An 18,195-nucleotide genomic window follows, 5' to 3' on the forward strand; every position below is an offset into this window, starting at 1 on the left:
AAATTATATAATATTATATATTATATATTATTAAATATAATATTAATTTCATATAATTTTTAGATATGTTGAAAATTATTTCTACATCAAATTGTAAGTCAAAAGATCGATATTTTCGCTCCGCGAGGAGTTGTTAGAGTAACGCAGACGAATATCGTCTAGCGGCAATGAATGTGTTGAAGAATCTTTTGTTTGAGTGAAAATATTTATTAGACAAAATTGTGCAGATAACTACGTTATCAATCTCGATTTCTGGGAATTTGCGCGCTTAGAAATAGTGAAATATTGATTTTCTTGAGGGAGGCGGAGAGCGCGCACTGCTCATGCCCGCTCGCTCAGACTTTCGGCCGTGCTGGACCGCTGGCGACACGGCCGAAACATGTTCGTCGCGACATCGCCAGCTTGTTATTACCTCTGAGATGTTTATTACACGTTGAGCTTTACCGTTGCTTTATACCGAGATGTAGTCTATAGAAATTGCCGTAAAGGCAGCGTTCGTCGTTCCGTGAACAGCTAAGAAAAAGGTGAATCCCCTAAACAATGCACAAACAACATGTCGATCTCCGTAAATATGAAAAGGATCTGTTTGCAAACGGATTATGTTTCTTCTTTGGTTATTATTCTTTTCGTTGCAAAATTATCGGCTTTCTCGGACCTATGCATTATCTGAAAAGTAAATGATCTCTTATATACAATAGTGTACATTGCTTCTCTGTAAAGTATGTCACTGAATCAAGTATGTTAATAAATTGTTATTATTGTTGTACAGACTGTCCGAGAATCAGATATTCTTTTAATGACAGATTCTTTAGCTAATGTAGATTCGATTTTTCTTCGTTACAATTTTCCAATTTTTTGCATTATATGTTTTTTTCAACCAAGTTTTCAATTGAAATTCTATTGAAATAAATCTTTATGTGAATTCACTAAACGATGTAGTTTTGCTGTCTATTTTTTTTCAAGTTTTTCTCTTTTTTCTAAGGAAAACTCGTTTCCAAATTGATTAAACAATTTGTTGTTAAAACAACATACACTGGTTTTGAGACGGTCCAACTATCAGAAATTCTAGAATGCATCACTAATGTAATCAAATAGTGCACATATTTTAAAACAATTAAAATAATATCAAGTATATAAATGACAAGAACAAATGCAATAACTCTGTCAACTGATAATCTATTTTGGTAATTGTTTATGGATAGCGATAGTGACGAGCGTAAAAATATATATTTTTGAATAAAAGTTTTTATTTGCTGTTTTTAGGCCTCACCATTGCGAACATAATTCCTATTATGATGCTGGGGAGGAAGCAGAGCCTCAAGGGGGAACCCGTCCTGGCCGATTACGGTCCGGAGGAGTCCCTCAATGAGAGCGCTGATATAGAGTGGGTCAACAAGGTAAGCGAACATCGGCACAGACTGAACGGAAAATGTAAATTGCAGATTCCGAAAATGCCGTTTCCTTTTCTTAGATCTTTCCTGAATACCGCTTTACGTGATTTCAGCTGTGGGTGAGGAGGTTGATGCGAATTTGCGCCCTAGTCTCGTTGGCTTCCGTTTGCTTAAACACCCCGAAAACCTTTGAGAAAATACCATACCTTGAATATATTATCTTTACTTGCGATCTAATAGTCACATTTCTGTTCACCGCCGAAATGATCGCCAAAATGCACATACGAGGGATATTGAAGGTAAAGATTAAAAATATCCAAGCGCATTGAAGAACGATTCAAATTCTTTAACTCTTCTGCCGCAAAAATAGTAGAATTATCAATGGAGAGTTCTATTTTTATATTCAGATATATCGCTGTGTAAAATATAGAATAAAATAAAATTATTGATGGCGTTGCAGAGGGACAAGTCTTACCTAAAGGACCATTGGTGCCAATTCGACGCGAGTATGGTGATCTTTCACTGGATATCTGTGATTATGCAAATGTTCGAAATGTTGGGTTTCCTCGTCAAGTTTAGTTACGCCTCGGTCATGCGAGCACCGCGGCCGCTGATTATGATACGCTTCCTCCGAGTCTTCCTCAAGTTTTCGATGCCCAAAGCCAGGATCAACCAGATTTTCAAGTGAGAATATTACGCGCGAATTGACAATTAATAAAAAAATTAAGAACACAATAAGCTGCATTAACAATAAATTCATAAACTTAGTTTAATTTCCGTAATAATTGATTACAAAGCGTCTAATTGTGAATTCACCCTATTTAGACGCTCGAGCCAGCAAATCTACAACGTAACGCTTTTTTTCCTGTTCTTCATGTCCCTTTACGGTCTTTTGGGTGTGCAATTTTTTGGCGAGCTGAAAAACCACTGTGTGTTGAACTCGACCAAGTCGCGTTATATCACGCTCAACAGCCTGGCTGTTCCCGACACGTTCTGCTCCACTGAACCAGAATCCGGATACCAGTGCCCTGAAGGAATGTCCTGCATGAAGCTGGAGTTGTCCAAGTATATCATAGGCTTCAATGGATTTGACGAATTTGGTAGTAGTTAATATTATTACGCCCCCTCTGTCGTTCCCATGCGCTCCGAATCTGTTTTTCGTTTCCTCGCAAAATTTTGCAATAGTAAATAACTTGCTGAAAGATGTAGCTTAAAAAAAAACACACAAATTCTAACATATCTTATATTTTCCTATGTTCTATGTTTTTATATAGCCTGATAGCACAACAGTTTTAGAATCATTCGAGATCATAATTTTTGCAATTTTATTGAAATGTATTCCTTATAATCTAAGAGTTTAATTCGTTTTTGAAAAAATTACCTCAGCGTAAACAGTTGAAGCATTAAAATTGCCTGGCAATATCTATGTTGACTTTGAATTTGGACTGTTTAGCCACGAGTATCTTCACCGTGTACCAAGCGGCCTCTCAGGAAGGATGGGTGTTCATTATGTATCGTGCGATCGACAGTCTACCGGCGTGGCGCGCGGTTTTCTACTTCAGCACGATGATATTCTTCTTGGCCTGGTTGGTGAAGAATGTCTTCATTGCTGTTATCACAGAGACGTTTAACGAAATTCGGGTGCAGTTCCAGCAAATGTGGGGAGTCAGAGGTCACATTAGCAACAGTTCAGCTTCGCAGGTTAGCTATATAATTCTGCTGAAATATCGGAAAAGATACATTCCACTTTCTTGTAATTTGTTCTAAAGCATTCAAAATGTTCAAATGCTAATTCTAGACAGACAAGAAAGTGTGATTCTGCGATGTATGGATTGAAAAATATATATATATTTGTTTCGTTAATCATTAAATAACAATTAATTTCTATTGCAGATATTAATTGGGGATGACAATGGTTGGAAATTAGTGCCATTAGACGAGAATAAGCACGGAGGTCTAGCCTCCCCAATCTGTCAGTCTATCCTCAGGTCGCCGCAGTTCCGCATGGTGGTAATGTGCGCCATTTTGGCAAATGGTATCACCACTGCGACGATGTGCTTCAAACATGATGAGAAACCGAGGAACACGTATTACGACAATTATTATTGGATCGAGATCGTTTTCACGATACTGCTGGACTTGGAGACGCTGTTCAAGATATGGTGCCTGGGCTTCCGGAGTTACTATAAGCATTCGATTCACAAGTTCGAACTGCTGCTTGCCATTGGCACGACTATACACATTATTCCGTTCTTCTATCTCTCTGGATTCACTTACTTTCAGGTTTTTATCTGACTTTCATATATCTCTTTCTACTTCCGTTTTTCTAGGAATCTGTACTGTTTAGATTCGCTGCTTATGCGATTTTTAAGCTTTCAAGTGCTAATACTTGTAAAACGATCCACGAAATTGAAGCGGTAAAAGTTCAAGTTGTGTTTATTTTTCCTTTTCTACGAAAAGGTTCTCAGAGTAGTCCGGCTTATTAAAGCGTCACCGATGTTAGAGGACTTTGTCTACAAGATTTTCGGCCCTGGCAAGAAGCTCGGCAGCCTCATTATCTTTACCATGTGCCTGCTGGTGATATCTTCCAGCATTTCCATGCAGCTCTTCTGCTTTCTCTGCGATTTCACCAAGTTTGAAACATTCCCCGAGGTGAGTTGCTTACACTTTTCGACGAATCGTCACCGTAGGATTGTCCTCACTCAGAATTTTTAAAGCGTAAATTTTCAGGCGTTCATGTCAATGTTTCAAATCCTCACGCAAGAAGCCTGGGTCGACGTCATGGACGAGACCATGCTGCGAACTCATGAGACAATGGCACCTCTGGTCGCAGTATATTTCATTTTGTATCATCTCTTCGTCACATTGGTAATTGTCAGACTTTTCGCGCGTTTTATTCTTTCGCAATAAGTCACAATATTAATTAACGTTTCTCAATTATTCCTTCAGATCGTGTTGAGTCTCTTCGTCGCGGTGATCCTTGACAATCTTGAGCTGGATGAGGACATCAAAAAGTTAAAACAGTTAAAATTTCGCGAACAAAGCGCCGAGATAAAGGAGAGCCTGCCGTTTAGACTGAGGATCTTCGAGAAGTTCCCGGACAGTCCGCAGATGACGTGTCTTCATAAAGTGCCATCGGACTTCAATCTGCCAAAGGTAGAAATTCAGCGAGTATTATCGCTTCCCCCTGATCCGCCATTAACAATTTTAATAAATTTCGACTGATATTAATTTTTCTTTTTTATTTAAATATAAAATCTATTCGAGAAAAGTTTCAATTTTGTTGAAGATAAATTGATGGATAGATAGATCTTTAAGATAAAGCGCGTGTTGCGCTTTATTATTCAACAAATTAAACCACATACTCGATTTATCTTTTCTAAGGTGCGCGAGAGCTTTATGCGACAATTCGTACTGGAAGTGGAAGATGAGGAAAATGAAGGCGTCAAAAGGATTAACGAGACCTTTGATTCGAAAATAGTGTATAGAAAACAACGTCCTGTGAAAATCTTAAACAATCCGCCGAAGGTTAGAAGCGTCGTCACTAATCTGAAGAAAGCGGCTGTCATTTACATCATAAAGTAAGTGAAACTTTGCATCGCTGTTTAATTTCATTTTCCAAAGTATTCGATATAAATTTGAGCAAACATTTCAAGACTAATACGAATCAATAACATAGTTAACTTTGGTACAAAAATTTTTACTATTCAATCTAGTGATGTAAAGATGTTTTGACCTGCATTTTGCCATTTTCAGTCCGACGTAAAACTTTTCTCTGTCTACAGTGATTCCAATAATCAGAGGCTTCTCTTGGGGGACTCTGCTATGATCCCAGTACCAGGAAAAGGACTTCTGAAACCACAGGGTACCGTCAGCAGCGCCAAGCAGCTACGCATCGACCAAAAAAAGTAAGAATGGTGTAGAGAAAGATTATTAATAAAAATATCTAAAGAAAATAGGTTTCAAAATATACAAATAGCGTAAATCAACGCTTCAATAAGATTACAATTCTTTTTTTAAAGTTTCTCAACATTTCAGTTCTTGACATGTTCATGATGCCAACCGATCATTTTACGTTTTTATACTCAATAGTCTTTTCTATCTACTTATGGTTGACTTGATGAAAACAGATCAATTAGAAGGAGTGTTCGAAGCGGATCGATCAAGCTCAAACAGACGTACGAGCATCTTGTGGAGAACGGTGATATAGGCGGAATAAACAGAGTCAGTTCGTCGCGCAGCAGGCCGCACGACTTAGATATCAAATTGTTACAAGCCAAGAGGCAGCAGGCGGAAATGCGAAGGTACAAAACTTGTAGAAACGCTACGGCTTCTTCGCGATCCTACATTTTTTATTTTATCTTCAACAGGAATCAACGCGAAGATGATTTACGAGAAAATCATCCGTTTTTCGATACGCCGCTGTTCGCTGTACCTCGCGAGAGTAAGTTTCGGAAATATTGCCAGTTATTCGTCTACGCAAGATACGATGCGAGATTGAAGGATCCTTTAACAGGCAAGGAGAGGAAAGTGCAATACAAGAGTCTGCAGTAAGCATTGCTGGAGTGAAGTGTCTCCGAAACATTGATGCGAAGCGAGAAATCTAGGATTAATTTCGTTTTCTTCTTTTCTTTCAGCAATTTTCTCGGTTTAGTGACCTATCTCGACTGGATAATGATATTTATCACGACGCTGTCGTGTATCTCGATGATGTTCGAGACGCCGCGATATCGCGTAATGGAAGTGCCGGCGCTACAGATCACCGAATACTGTTTCGTTATCTGTATGAGTATTGAGCTGGCACTCAAGATTCTGGCGGATGGCTTATTTTTCACGCCCAAGGCCTACATCAAGGATGTCGCCTCTGTATTGGACGTCTTTATTTACATTGTATGTACAACATATCGAATATTGAACTCTATTTTATCGTAAAATATGATTGTAATAATGATGAATAATGATTTCTGTACATCATGTTACAGGTAAGTCTCGTGTTTTTATGCTGGATGCCGAAAAGCGTGCCACCGAATTCTGGGGCGCAGCTGTTGATGATATTACGATGCGTCAGACCGTTAAGAATCTTCACTCTTGTACCACATATGAGAAAAGTCGTTTACGAGCTTTGCAGAGGATTCAAGGAAATTCTGCTGGTGAATATCATTCCTGTTTTACGTTTTCAATTAACAAACTGTGGCTTTGCGCGTGCACAATGCTTGAGAGGAATAAGCGAGAGATGCGGAGCTAAAATGACAGAACGCTTTATCATTTAGGTATCGACGTTACTGATCCTGCTAATGTTTGTGTTCGCGAGTTACGGCGTGCAACTATACGGCGGTCGATTAGCGAGATGCAATGACCCGACGGTCACGAAACGCGAGGACTGCGTCGGTGTGTTCATGAGGAGGGTGTTCGTGACGAAGATGAAACTGCGCCCGGGGCAAAACGAGAGTTATCCGTCCATATTAGTACCGCGCGTTTGGTGAGTGAGTCGGTTGATCAATCCTATTTCTCTTCGTCGTACTGATTTTGCAATATTACGCGTTTTAGGGCTAACCCTAAAAGATTTAACTTTGACAATATTGGCGATGCGATGATGGCTCTGTTTGAAGTGCTTTCTTTCAAAGGCTGGCTTGACGTACGGGATGTTCTTATCAAGTCTCTTGGTCCTGTGAGTCGCTACCTTTTCGACATTTTAATACAAAATCGCCAGCGTGCGCCATAAAAATTGTATACTTTGTGGCCCGAGAATACAATTTCTTTCATATTACGTAACCCTTCAATATCTCATCGTGTTTTTTCTTCAGATTCACGCAATCTACATACACATTTATATTTTCCTCGGTTGCATGATCGGCTTGACGTTGTTTGTGGGTGTCGTAATCGCGAATTACTCTGAGAACAAAGGCACCGCTCTGCTCACAGTCGATCAGAGGCGATGGTGAGACTTTGTACTTTCTCAATGTTGCGATGGGAATCGATCGAATCTTCACATGAATCTTGTTGAAACGCAGGTGTGACTTGAAGAAACGTTTGAAGATCGCCCAGCCACTGCACTTACCGCCCAGACCGGATGGCAAGAAGTTTCGGGCTTTTATCTACGACATCACACAGAACATTTATTTCAAACGATTCATCGCCGTGATGGTGCTGATAAATAGCGCCCTACTGTGCGTCTCTGTGAGTTGAATAAAATAATCCTCGGATACTTGGCACCGGATAGGTATTTTTTAGATCTCCTACAATTATATATTCCATTATCGATAGTATTTCAATAATAATCTAGTCGTAGAAATGTACATGTATATTAAATATAGGAAAATAACCGTGCATGCTTAAAATTAGACAAATCCGGCACATTCTAGATGAGAATTTTTTTCAACTATACGCGGAATCGCGAACTTGGGAGAAAAGTAGCTTTATACAACTACACACTTTACTACACTTTAGCCTTTAGGAATTGATTAGTGATCCCATATATAGAGCAAGCACACAACGATGTTAGTAGGACAACACAACACAACGAGCATCACGAAAAGACAAAGCGACGAATCCGATCGAAAATAGAAGATAACCGAAAACAAAAAAGTTGCCACACGTAGAGAAGCAGTAGTGTAACGAAGACTGTTACCCTTGAATCATTTGTTCCTTGCCGGCTACCATTAGACCGTGGTAAAAGTAAGTGCGGCATGCTTGCTCGTGTTTAATTTCTCTCCTCTTTTTTTTTTTTATCTTGCTCGTCTCAAGTGGAGAATCGAGGAGCAACACACGGAAGCTCTGGCTACGGTCTCCACGATTCTGACACTGGTCTTCCTCGTGGAAGTAGTCATGAAAATCATTGCTTTTACACCACGTGGCTATTGGCAGTCCAGAAGAAACAGATATGATTTGCTCGTGACAGTCGTGGGCGTTATCTGGATCATCGTACACTGCACGATGAAGGTACGTTCGTCGTTGAAGGCCTGTCATCGCACTCTTCCTCCCTCCGTCCCTCTACTCGTCGCCCCATGATGTCATTATTCACCGTGTTGCTTTCAGAACGATCTGTCCTACGTGATCGGATTTATGGTTGTGATCCTTAGGTTCTTCACCATCACCGGCAAACATACCACCCTCAAGATGCTAATGCTGACGGTCGGTGTGTCCGTTTGCAAGAGCTTCTTCATCATATTCGGCATGTTTCTCCTTGTCTTCTTTTACGCATTAGCCGGCACCATAATTTTCGGCACCGTCAAGTACGGAGAAGGCATAGGAAGGTGAGAGAAAGTATAATATGCTTTTATATGAAATACATATGCTTCTATATATATATATATATATATATATACATCTATACAAAGTTTATAACTTGAAACCAATTCACGAAATGCTATACGATAAATTACATATAAAACACATGTAATATTTAATATAAATTTCTTTCTCCAATGGTACTAAAATCTTTTTTTTTTTTATTCCGCTATTTTTTATTCTTGCGTCTTGCGCTATTTTTCGCCAGTAGCTTGTCAGCAGTAATCTCTTTGCAATCTAGGCGTGCTAATTTCGAGTCACCAGTTACCGGGGTGGCGATGCTCTTTCGCATAGTGACGGGAGAGGACTGGAACAAAATTATGCACGATTGCATGGTACAACCACCCTATTGCACGCCGGCGGATAATTACTGGGAAACGGACTGCGGCAATTTCCACGCTTCTCTAATTTATTTTTGTACCTTCTACGTCATCATCACTTACATCGTCTTGAATCTCTTAGTGGGTATGTGACACACTTTGCGCACGAAAGAAAGCCTTACACGAAATAATCACATAGACGTTGTTCGCGGGATTGAAAAAAAAAAAGAACACGCAATCCGTTTTTTCTCTTGCCTTACATTTGATCGATATTTCAATTAACGGCAAGTATTCTTCTGTAGTGCCTCTAATCTAATTTCTTGTCCAATAATGTTTTTAATTAGGTTTCCATAGTAATTTAATTAGTGAGAGTCAAACGAGGAATGAAAATCTTTTTTCCGAACAGCCATCATCATGGAGAACTTCTCTCTATTTTATTCGAATGAAGAGGACGCGTTATTGTCGTATGCCGACATAAGGAACTTCCAGAACACGTGGAACGTCGTCGATAACCATCAGAAAGGTGTTATACCAGTGAAGCGGGTATGGTCTTACCTCGAATTAACAAATCCCCGTAATCGGCAAAATGGTATAATATTCCGCAAGAAGCAAGTAACGACATTAGCGCGTTTTAGGTCAAGTTTATCTTGCGGTTGTTGAAGGGTAGATTGGAGACCGATCCGCAAAAGGATCGTTTACTCTTCAAATACATGTGTTACGAGCTGGAACGATTACACAATGGCGAAGACGTTACCTTCCACGACGTTATTAAGTGAGTTTCCCCGCGCAATTGATTCAATTATTTGCTCCAATCAATTTTTTTTTTAAAGTAAGATCCTTCAATTCTCCCGCAAATCCTTGATTTCGCACAATTTTCACTTCGTATCTTTTAGTCGACAAACTTTTCAATTATACAAACACGAAATGTTTTATAATGTTTGAGTTTAATCGCGTCGAAACGTTCCTACATTGAAAATTGTTTTAGCATGTTATCGTACCGTTCAGTGGACATAAGGAAAGCGCTTCAATTAGAGGAGCTGCTCGCGCGAGAGGAGTTTGAGTACATAATCGAAGAGGAAGTAGCCAAGCAAACTATTAGAACTTGGCTGCAGGGCTGCCTGAAAAAAATACGAGCGGTGAGGATGAGTTGAGAATCCGCAGTCAGATCGAAGAAGTAATAAGTTTCTCTTCTTTCTTTTTCAGAAGCAGCAGAACAGTCTCATCGCCGGGCTTCGCGCTACAAATAACGCAGCTGCGACGGCTCAAGATCAGGATAAGGGTAAGGAGGAAAAAGGCAAGGAAATTAGCGTCGATCGCGAAGAAGAGACTGAAACAAAGGTACAGTTTGTCTGGCATTTTATTTTGCTTCGCTGCAACACAAAACCATTTTATAGAACGTGTTATAGAAAAGTTAAGAAGAAATTTCCTGATATTTTGTATCACAACTAATGGATCAACGGTATATCACATTTTTAAAGGCCTTTTTAAAATGGTATAAAATACCTGAAATGCTGCCACATTGTAATTTAAGGATCAATGTAGTCTAAAACTGTAATAGACATGATTTAATAGTTTGATGGTAAAATTCAAATTATTTTGCTAATCTTGTCCAAACAATCAGGATGCCGAAGCTCCAAAACACAGGACCAAGAAGCCGTTGGTGCTTCCAAGATCGGACAGCATAGGAAGTGCCTCGGGAAGAAAATATCTGGCTCCGACGTTGTCGGACCCCGCGTCCGTTCGATCCGAGAAGGATAAGATCGCGGTGTCGAAGAAGAGAAATAGTAGACCGCCATGTAAGTAAAGGCGATCGCACGGATTTCGTATTATGAATCGTATTGACGAGCGCGCACCCTGAATTCTAATTGTTCGATTCCTTTCAGCGATGGTGAAAAATAATTTGCCCCATCTGACAGAAAGTACGGAGCAAAGCAGACAGCAGAGGGAGGCGTTGAACAATAAAACAACTGCGCCTAAAGTTTCTAGTGTCATGTTGGAGGTTCGAGAATGGTGGAAGGAACAATTAGCCTACAGCAGCGAATCCAGCGAAGACGAAGTCTGAACTTTCGAAATCGTCAAGTTATGGAATTTTAAACGATTGTAACAAATTGAGTGAAGCGGGGATTCCTACTTTTAGCAGTCGTAAGAAATGAATTCTCAGCCTAAGGACTTTACATTGAGTAGAGAAAAAGATCTGAGGAAGAAACGCGGTATGTGCCTAATAATTTTAATTGCTCGCCCGAGCTCGAGGAACTTTAACGCGTTGAGCTTCGCCGTTTCACAATTCGCCAATTTTTATCGCTGAGAACTACATTAATATTTTGCTACGCCGAAAGCAGTGTGCACAGAGCGGGGCTATAACGTGTTCAAATCTTTCGTTACACGTTGTTCGCGAAGCTCACCGTGTTAGACGAATCGATTTCCTATAAGAAGAGAGAATTATAATCATCGAAATCATCGAAGTACACACACTCGCGACATTTCGTATCATATCGAAACGTCACTGCCGTCGAATAGTTCGCCCACATGAAAAATGCTTGAATCCAACATCAATTTGTTCGAAAATTTCGATGTGTTATTGGTAGAGAATTTTCTGTGCATCGCTCGCGTACCGTCATTTATTCATCATCGTGATTCAACCATTTGTTAAAGCAATATTTCGAGGTAGCTGTAATTGTAGTAAATTTTGTACAACACGAAATTCCAACAAATAATCATCGCGCGAGTGATAGGTAAATCGGTGGTGTTGTTAAGAGTAACTGTGAGTACAATTAGAGCGCAGGACGCGATCGTAGATATTTTTGCCGTGAAGAAGGTCCTGATTCTGTGTAAAAAAAAAAACAAAAAAAAACCGTTAGGACGTCGCAGATCGTCGATTCTTTCCTTCTTACAACAAGAAATACGTCCCGAAGGCCTGTACTGTAGATCTACAGTGATTGATCTTGAGAGTTGTAAAAAATTTTAGCGCACGATCGGTGATGTTACATTACCTCTGTTACAACTAGCAGTAACACCGTTACGGATGTCTTTAATAAGCAAGACGGTTGTACAGTCGAAGAAAGAGAGAGAGAGAGAGAGCGAGAGAGCGAGTTAGTTGGCCAAGGATGTAAACTTATTTTAAAACGAGAATTGTGTCGATTATTGTATATGTTGAAGATATGAGTGGTAAGCGGAGCATTTATACGACTGCCGTAAATTTTTGTAATAAAGGCGATGTGCGAAAATAAATTCGTAAGACGAGCCTGTAGCGGAAAACGTGATTGATGTTAGTGCAATAGTACGCATACGCACACGCACAATGGGTCGATATGTTATACATATACATATATTTACTGAGAGGGGTGGAAAGCGGATTTAGCGTTGTGAGCCGTATTACGTTTACATCACTGTAATGAATGGTGATGATTGTTGCTAGTTTATGTGCCAATGTGCTGTCTTATCGAGTATAGGGCAAATAAATGTTGTTAGATATCATTATTCGTAAACTCGTATAGTTTATTATTATCATTACTTCATTACTCGTATATCAATGCAAAATGGTACGTATAAAAATATTTTTTTCAGACCCTTGCACATAAATTGTGAATACTAATTGGTATGCACATCACTCTTGTAGACGGCCCGTTGCTATGTTCAGGTTCCTGATCGTTTGTCGCAGTTGTATATTGGATTACGAACGATCGAGGGGCAAATAATAATCTCAGTACGGCAGCAGTGAATGATCGAGAACCTTAATTTCGACTTGGATAATAAATTAACGCTTTAAAAATGGCATCTTTCCAAGTCCGTGGCTTTAAAACGAAATATTACAAAAAGACTTTATATGAGGAAGATGTTGCCATCCGCGGCCATAATTTGATTCGCGTCCGTCATGGTACTGATAGCGGCGCTAATCTCATCGGATGTAAAATTTAGAGAACGTGTCGTGTTCAGATGATCGGTGATGTCTGTCAACGAGATTATCTGAGTTCGTCGGTCTTGGAATAGTTTGTTCAGCGATGATCTGAAAACCGCGAGTCTGAAATCAAAATGAAACATTTAGCACAAGTTTTCTCCGCAACTTTCGTCACTTTTCTTTTTTAACAGGACAAAAATATAAAAATAAGCATATTTAAGTCATAAAACGCCTTAATTAACGATTTTATTGTAATTGCAGGTCATTTTTTTCGGCTAGACTCACCTTTCCGGCGCGATTGTCAGCGTTGCTGTTGCTGGAACAGACTCGGCACTCTCGGCCTGACTCGACGGCGTGTCCGTGGTGCTCTTTTGCGACCGCGTCCTGATTATTCTACTGGTCACCTCTTCGATGTGCGCGTCATCGCTATCGTACTCGTACGGGTCGACCTCGCCGTCTTTCGCTGTTCTTCTGGTGCGCTTCGCCTGTCTGCTCTCCTCCTCCTCCTCTGCATTTTCCGACGTATCGCTATCATGACGTCGTCGCTTCCTCTTTTCTTTCTCGAGCACGCGTTTGAAGTAAGCGAACTGCACCAGCTCTATCGCGGCACGCGCATCTTCGCTTTCCACATTCTTCGAAAGCCGTGCTTTCGCGTGCGCCGTCGCCAATCGAATCAATGTTTCCAATGTTCTTGCGGTCACTGGTTGAGTCTGGAAATCATAAAAGTTTCAATGTTTTTTTTCCCTCCCATTGTTTTGCTACACGAAGCCGCGCATATTCAGCTTTCGAAACTTTTATTCTATAGAAAAATACTCACTCTCGCAACATCGGATTCTACTACATCCTCTGAACGAAGTTTCGAGTATTCCTCGGCTATAACGGCGCTGGCCTCTTCCGTGAGCTTGGGTTTCATGCACCGAGCAATGTGAATGTACTTTCTCATGAATTGTATAGTGAGAATTGGGTCGCTAGAAATTAGAAAAACAAAGTGTGTTTTATATACAATGCTTTACGTTAATTTAATAATGTTGAAAATTTCGAATCAAAGCTTGTATTGGATCTAAAGTAACACATCATGACATAATAAACATTGATTGTAATTTACTTTTTGGAACGCGTTTGTCCGTGTAGAAGCGGATCGTATTTCTGGTAGACTTGGGATTGCATCTCTTCAGTGGCCACATCATCCGGATTCTTCGTGGTTAACATATCAAGTTTTGAGCCTAAACTCAAGGCTTCTCCGTCCTGCTCCAAAGGACTTCTATACCGATGCATTCTAACTACATGATCGCTGATTATGTGATCCTGCTCTGAATCGATTATGTCCAGCATAACGAAGAGCAAGTCGAAACGCGACAGTAAAGAATCTTGCAGGCCGATATTCTCCATGGGCGTCTTGTACTGATCGTACTAAAAATGGAGAAAGAATTTCAATACTTTCAAGTTTTCTAAACTTACATCTTCCACATTGTTAGACATTTTATTTAATATTTTGTTGATGTTATTGTGTATTTATGTTCTTGATCTAAAAATTTATAAAATTTTTCACAAAAGAAATCTAATTTCTATGAATTACAGAGAATCTTTTAAAGATTAACATTTCTTTGAAGAGAATCAACTTCAGATAGAATTTCTTCTTCAAGATTTAAACTCACTCTTCCATATACAGGATTTGCAGCCGCGAGTACAGAGCAACGCGCGTTCAGACTGGCATGAATGCCCGCTTTGGCAATCGTGATTCTGCCCTGTTCCATCACCTCGTGTATCGCCGTTCTGTCAATATCTGACATTTTATCGAACTCGTCGATACAAATAACACCGCGGTCCGCCAGGACCATCGCGCCCGCTTCCAGTCTGCGTTCACCGGTTTCCTGATCGACTGTAACCGCTGCCGTCAAACCAACACCAGAGGATCCTCTCCCGGTGGTCGGAATTGCCCGCGGTGCGGTGCATAACACATAACGTAGTAACTGTGATTTTGCAACCGACGGGTCTCCAATCAGCAACACATTTACGTCTCTATAATACGTTATCATACATTTCGATTATCATTGCGTGCATATAAATTTCAACATTCTTTATTAATTATGAAATGTTTTATAAACTTTGAAATGCTATTTTTTATTTCTTATATTAAGCTTTGAATTAAACTTTTATTAAAATTTATTAAGAATTAGTTATCTATTTCCTAATTAATCGTGTAATTTATTTTCTTGGGATAAATATGAAGAGAATTTTGCAAAATCTTACCCTCTCAGCCTTGTGCCGTTTGGCAAGATCTTTTCCACTCCACCTAAGAGGAGGTAGAGGATCGCCTTTTTTATATACTCATTGCCGTGTATGGATGGTGCAAGTGACTTGGCGAGGAGCTCGAAGATGTTTTTGTAGGGATTGTGCTTTGCCAATTTCTTGCACATTGCCACATCGTCGTGAGAGATCATGAGGTTGGCTTCCTTGCTCAATTGCATTACATTGTTGGCAATTAAGACGGTCCTGCACGAAGATAATTCTTACAGTGAATTTTTTGAAGCAAAAATATAAAAAAACTTGCGATTCAATTAAATTGGACAACTGGAGTTTTATCTAGAACATACTTGAAAGTTCCGGTCGTGTATCCACCGTACTTTCCTGGAAGACACCGATAATTTCCGACGATCTGCACACGATCTCCAGGTTTGCACATATCGACCAAATCATTATCGCAAATCACATCTACGCTTCGCGGTAGCTGTCCGGCTGGAGCTTTCTCTGGCATCTCCTGTATAGTAAGTGTCTGATGATCTTTGTAGGTCGACAAACCGAATTCCGTTTCTAGTGGGTTGCCATCTTCATCCTGTAATCCAAAAAAAACGTAAATCTTTATGCTAAAAAAAATGCTCTGTTATATTTCAATTAAGTCGTAAGAATAATTACAGTAGTTGGATAAATAGCGGAATGAGGAAAAGCTTCCAAAGAAGTCAGATCTGAGTAGGCTCTTTCCAAAACTGTTTTGGTCATATCGCAATAATGTACGCTTCTCACAACTTTTGGTCGTACCAATGAACCTACAACATTTTTTATAAGTAATATATGTTTCTTTAAATACATAAATACAAGTTTTTAAATAAAAATACGATAAATTTTTCTATAAATTCGAACAAAATGAATGTTAATAACAAATTTATATCCTCAAAATATTCTTCTATTGAATACTTACATTTTGTAACAATACCCTCCACACAAACTAAATTACCCATATAGCGAGAGGTAAGTGTTCTTGGTGTCACATGTTTATTTCCAAAGCTTCCCTCAAAAGCTACAAAGAAATCTTTACTGTTCTTGGCATAATCAATATCTACATTTGAGATATATTGTTTTAAAGCATTTTGAAATGCCATTTGTTCCTCAAAGGAATTATTTAATAAGCTGTAATATAATTAATTCATAATTACTCTTCAAAATTTTATAATCTATTCATGTTATATATTTTGCTAAGAAATAAGAAATAAATTTGCTATACCTTACTGCACGCGTCGGACTTTTCCTTCTCAAATCATTGATATTTACAACTAATCTATATTTATTTTCTTGAATCATATTCTTAACCATTGTGGCATATATGCCTTGATCCTCCTATGTAATAAGCATAAAAATATTGAGCAAAAACAGATAAACATGATGTAATTCTTGTAATGTAATATTAAAATGTAAATTAAATATAATTGAATATACAATCAATACAATTGAAATATATAATCAATATTAAAACCTTGTTTAACTAAACATTGTTGACAAGAAATTTATATTAAATTGCTTACCATGTCATCCAAAAAGTCGACATATTCGCGTGTTATCTGTTCCAAATTCTGATCAATCTCTATATCCATTTTTGCAACAATAACTTATAATTCGATATTTGTTACACTTGTTACTCTCTAATATATAATAAAATTTTGTACAAAGTACTTTGAAATCGACACACACGACATCGACTGTCATTTGCGCGGGAAAATAGCAAGTGAGCCAAATGTTGCTTAAAGAAAACACGAACAAAATGTGTACTAAATCTAGTTATTTCTAGTTATTTCTTACGTAATTGGAGAATCAATCTCTAGTGATTTGCTTTCATCCAATCAGTTTTGATAAACGAAATTCTGCGATTCTAAAATAAATTAGCTGGGTTAGGTTTTCCACACTGTAATGTTTTACAAATGGCCACAGTGTTTTGATGTTGCTCGAAAAATTAGGTTATGAAATAAAGACAATCTATCAGGTCGAATCCAGCTTCCTGTATTTATTAGCGTATTATTTCCTTGAAATAAAAACACAATGGCACAAAGTAGATTGGAGAAAATCGGTACGGTGTATTCCAGGTGAGCCTAAAACCTTTATATTTTTATTAAATATAATTGTTTTTTAATCAGAATTGAGATAACAATTGTTAAAAAGTTGCAGGATAATTGTTACATTTTATTGTACAAAAACTTTGTCCCAAATTAATGAAATAATTTTTCGATAAATATTCAGCTCTTATTTATGAACAGGATGCTGCTATATCTTGTGTTTAAAATCTGCAAGAAAATATATTCACTAACACTTGCTAATTAAAAATTTAAATATTTACTACAATTACAATATTCCGCTAAATATTTTTGCATAATGAAATAAATTTCAGAACTATCGCACTATTAAAGGGCAAAGCTATGAAAGAGGAAGACAAACCCTTATGGCTGGCAATATATGAGGCTTTCCCTCCAAAATACGAACCAAGATTTGATAGACGATTGCCAAAGAAACCTATTAAACCTATATTTTATGAAGAGGATATCATTAGAGCGTTCGTTATGCTTTAATATATTATGTTCAGTCCAATATTTGTGCGTTGAGAACTAAATTGTGTTATTGTATTACCATAATGAAATTTGCTTTTGCAGAAGATTTCACAAAGACCAGAGTTTTATACCAGCTACCAATTTGGCAAGAGAAAATGTAAATTCTTCAACACAGAATTTTCTATCTATCTATAAAACAATACAAAAGGTATGTCTAGTTATTTAATTTATTTATTAGTAAAATTAATGATTACATATTGAAAATATACTCAATTAATAGCAGGAAAGATTATCAGAAGATAACGCTTATGAGCGAGCAATGCAACAGTATACTTTGCAGTTGGAAATGCAAAAAGAATTGAGCAGAGAAGAGAATAAATTATCCACGTCCTAAGCAGCACATTATAGTATTATTGTAAATTTTGTAAATAAAAATTTCATAATTTAAAATCTTTTTGAATAATTACATAATATGTGCTAATTGCAATCAA

General features: G+C 38.3%; 3 protein-coding genes across 6 annotated transcripts; 2 read left to right on the plus strand and 1 right to left on the minus strand.

The window, feature by feature from the left end:
- The first annotated feature begins 148 nt into the window (after positions 1 to 148).
- na (sodium leak channel non-selective protein na) lies at positions 149 to 12,483 on the plus strand. Of its 3 annotated transcripts, XM_067355266.1 has the most exons (29): positions 164 to 524; positions 1,264 to 1,397; positions 1,505 to 1,690; positions 1,852 to 2,075; positions 2,217 to 2,491; positions 2,845 to 3,092; positions 3,285 to 3,674; positions 3,852 to 4,043; positions 4,122 to 4,259; positions 4,341 to 4,547; positions 4,776 to 4,972; positions 5,177 to 5,299; positions 5,522 to 5,695; positions 5,762 to 5,941; positions 6,029 to 6,281; positions 6,374 to 6,541; positions 6,662 to 6,870; positions 6,939 to 7,059; positions 7,196 to 7,329; positions 7,403 to 7,568; positions 8,136 to 8,330; positions 8,427 to 8,644; positions 8,920 to 9,143; positions 9,405 to 9,541; positions 9,634 to 9,770; positions 9,984 to 10,134; positions 10,202 to 10,336; positions 10,620 to 10,794; positions 10,882 to 12,483. In XM_067355266.1, exons 2-29 carry the CDS (start codon positions 1,293 to 1,295, stop codon positions 11,058 to 11,060), a joined length of 5,241 nt encoding a protein of 1,746 aa, XP_067211367.1. In that variant the 5' UTR covers positions 164 to 524; positions 1,264 to 1,292; the 3' UTR covers positions 11,061 to 12,483. The 3 variants fall into 3 exon arrangements, 2 of the variants coding, with proteins under 2 accessions (XP_067211372.1, XP_067211367.1); XR_010890282.1 differs by lacking the exons at positions 9,984 to 10,134; positions 10,202 to 10,336; positions 10,620 to 10,794; positions 10,882 to 12,483 and having other exon boundaries at positions 150 to 524; positions 9,343 to 9,541; positions 9,634 to 9,752; XM_067355271.1 differs by lacking the exons at positions 9,984 to 10,134; positions 10,202 to 10,336; positions 10,620 to 10,794; positions 10,882 to 12,483 and having other exon boundaries at positions 149 to 524; positions 9,343 to 9,660.
- On the minus strand, positions 12,473 to 16,891 carry Mcm3 (minichromosome maintenance 3). The gene is made up of 11 exons (XM_012364411.2): positions 16,691 to 16,891; positions 16,393 to 16,505; positions 16,090 to 16,298; positions 15,807 to 15,937; positions 15,488 to 15,726; positions 15,144 to 15,386; positions 14,549 to 14,912; positions 13,999 to 14,303; positions 13,711 to 13,861; positions 13,179 to 13,603; positions 12,473 to 13,016 (listed from the first exon to the last, which is right to left on the minus strand). The coding sequence occupies exons 1-11, from the start codon at positions 16,757 to 16,759 to the stop codon at positions 12,818 to 12,820; spliced, it is 2,448 nt and encodes an 815-aa protein (XP_012219834.1). The 5' UTR covers positions 16,760 to 16,891; the 3' UTR covers positions 12,473 to 12,817.
- Positions 16,892 to 17,049: 158 nt separating this feature from the next.
- On the plus strand, positions 17,050 to 18,154 carry mRpS23 (mitochondrial ribosomal protein S23). Of its 2 annotated transcripts, none has more exons than XM_012364428.2 (4): positions 17,050 to 17,245; positions 17,548 to 17,709; positions 17,807 to 17,912; positions 17,988 to 18,154. In XM_012364428.2, exons 1-4 carry the CDS (start codon positions 17,202 to 17,204, stop codon positions 18,096 to 18,098), a joined length of 423 nt encoding a protein of 140 aa, XP_012219851.1. In that variant the 5' UTR covers positions 17,050 to 17,201; the 3' UTR covers positions 18,099 to 18,154. The 2 variants fall into 2 exon arrangements, with proteins under 2 accessions (XP_012219851.1, XP_012219850.1); XM_012364427.2 differs by having other exon boundaries at positions 17,052 to 17,245; positions 17,985 to 18,154.
- The last annotated feature ends 41 nt before the right edge of the window (positions 18,155 to 18,195 follow it).

The sequence above is a fragment of the Linepithema humile genome, chromosome 1 (assembly GCF_040581485.1).
Source record: "Linepithema humile isolate Giens D197 chromosome 1, Lhum_UNIL_v1.0, whole genome shotgun sequence".
Taxonomy (NCBI): Eukaryota; Metazoa; Arthropoda; class Insecta; order Hymenoptera; family Formicidae; genus Linepithema; species Linepithema humile.

Excerpts from the sequence above, each read along its gene's own strand:
- na (XM_067355266.1), top strand. The coding sequence starts at position 1,293 with ATGATGCTGGGGAGGAAGCAGAGCCTCAAGGGGGAACCCGTCCTGGCC. Across the intron at positions 4,044-4,121 it reads AGTTTGAAACATTCCCCGAG|GCGTTCATGTCAATGTTTCA; the intron begins GTGAGTTGCTTA and ends GTAAATTTTCAG. Across the intron at positions 7,330-7,402 it reads ACAGTCGATCAGAGGCGATG|GTGTGACTTGAAGAAACGTT; the intron begins GTGAGACTTTGT and ends GTTGAAACGCAG.
- Mcm3 (XM_012364411.2), bottom strand. The coding sequence starts at position 16,759 with ATGGATATAGAGATTGATCAGAATTTGGAACAGATAACACGCGAATAT. Across the intron at positions 16,299-16,392 it reads AGTCCGACGCGTGCAGTAAG|CTTATTAAATAATTCCTTTG; the intron begins GTATAGCAAATT and ends ATTATATTACAG. Across the intron at positions 13,017-13,178 it reads CTGACAATCGCGCCGGAAAG|ACTCGCGGTTTTCAGATCAT; the intron begins GTGAGTCTAGCC and ends TTTTGATTTCAG.
- mRpS23 (XM_012364427.2), top strand. The coding sequence starts at position 17,202 with ATGGCACAAAGTAGATTGGAGAAAATCGGTACGGTGTATTCCAG. Across the intron at positions 17,710-17,806 it reads GAAGAGGATATCATTAGAGC|AAGATTTCACAAAGACCAGA; the intron begins GTTCGTTATGCT and ends TTGCTTTTGCAG. Across the intron at positions 17,913-17,984 it reads TCTATAAAACAATACAAAAG|CAGGAAAGATTATCAGAAGA; the intron begins GTATGTCTAGTT and ends CTCAATTAATAG.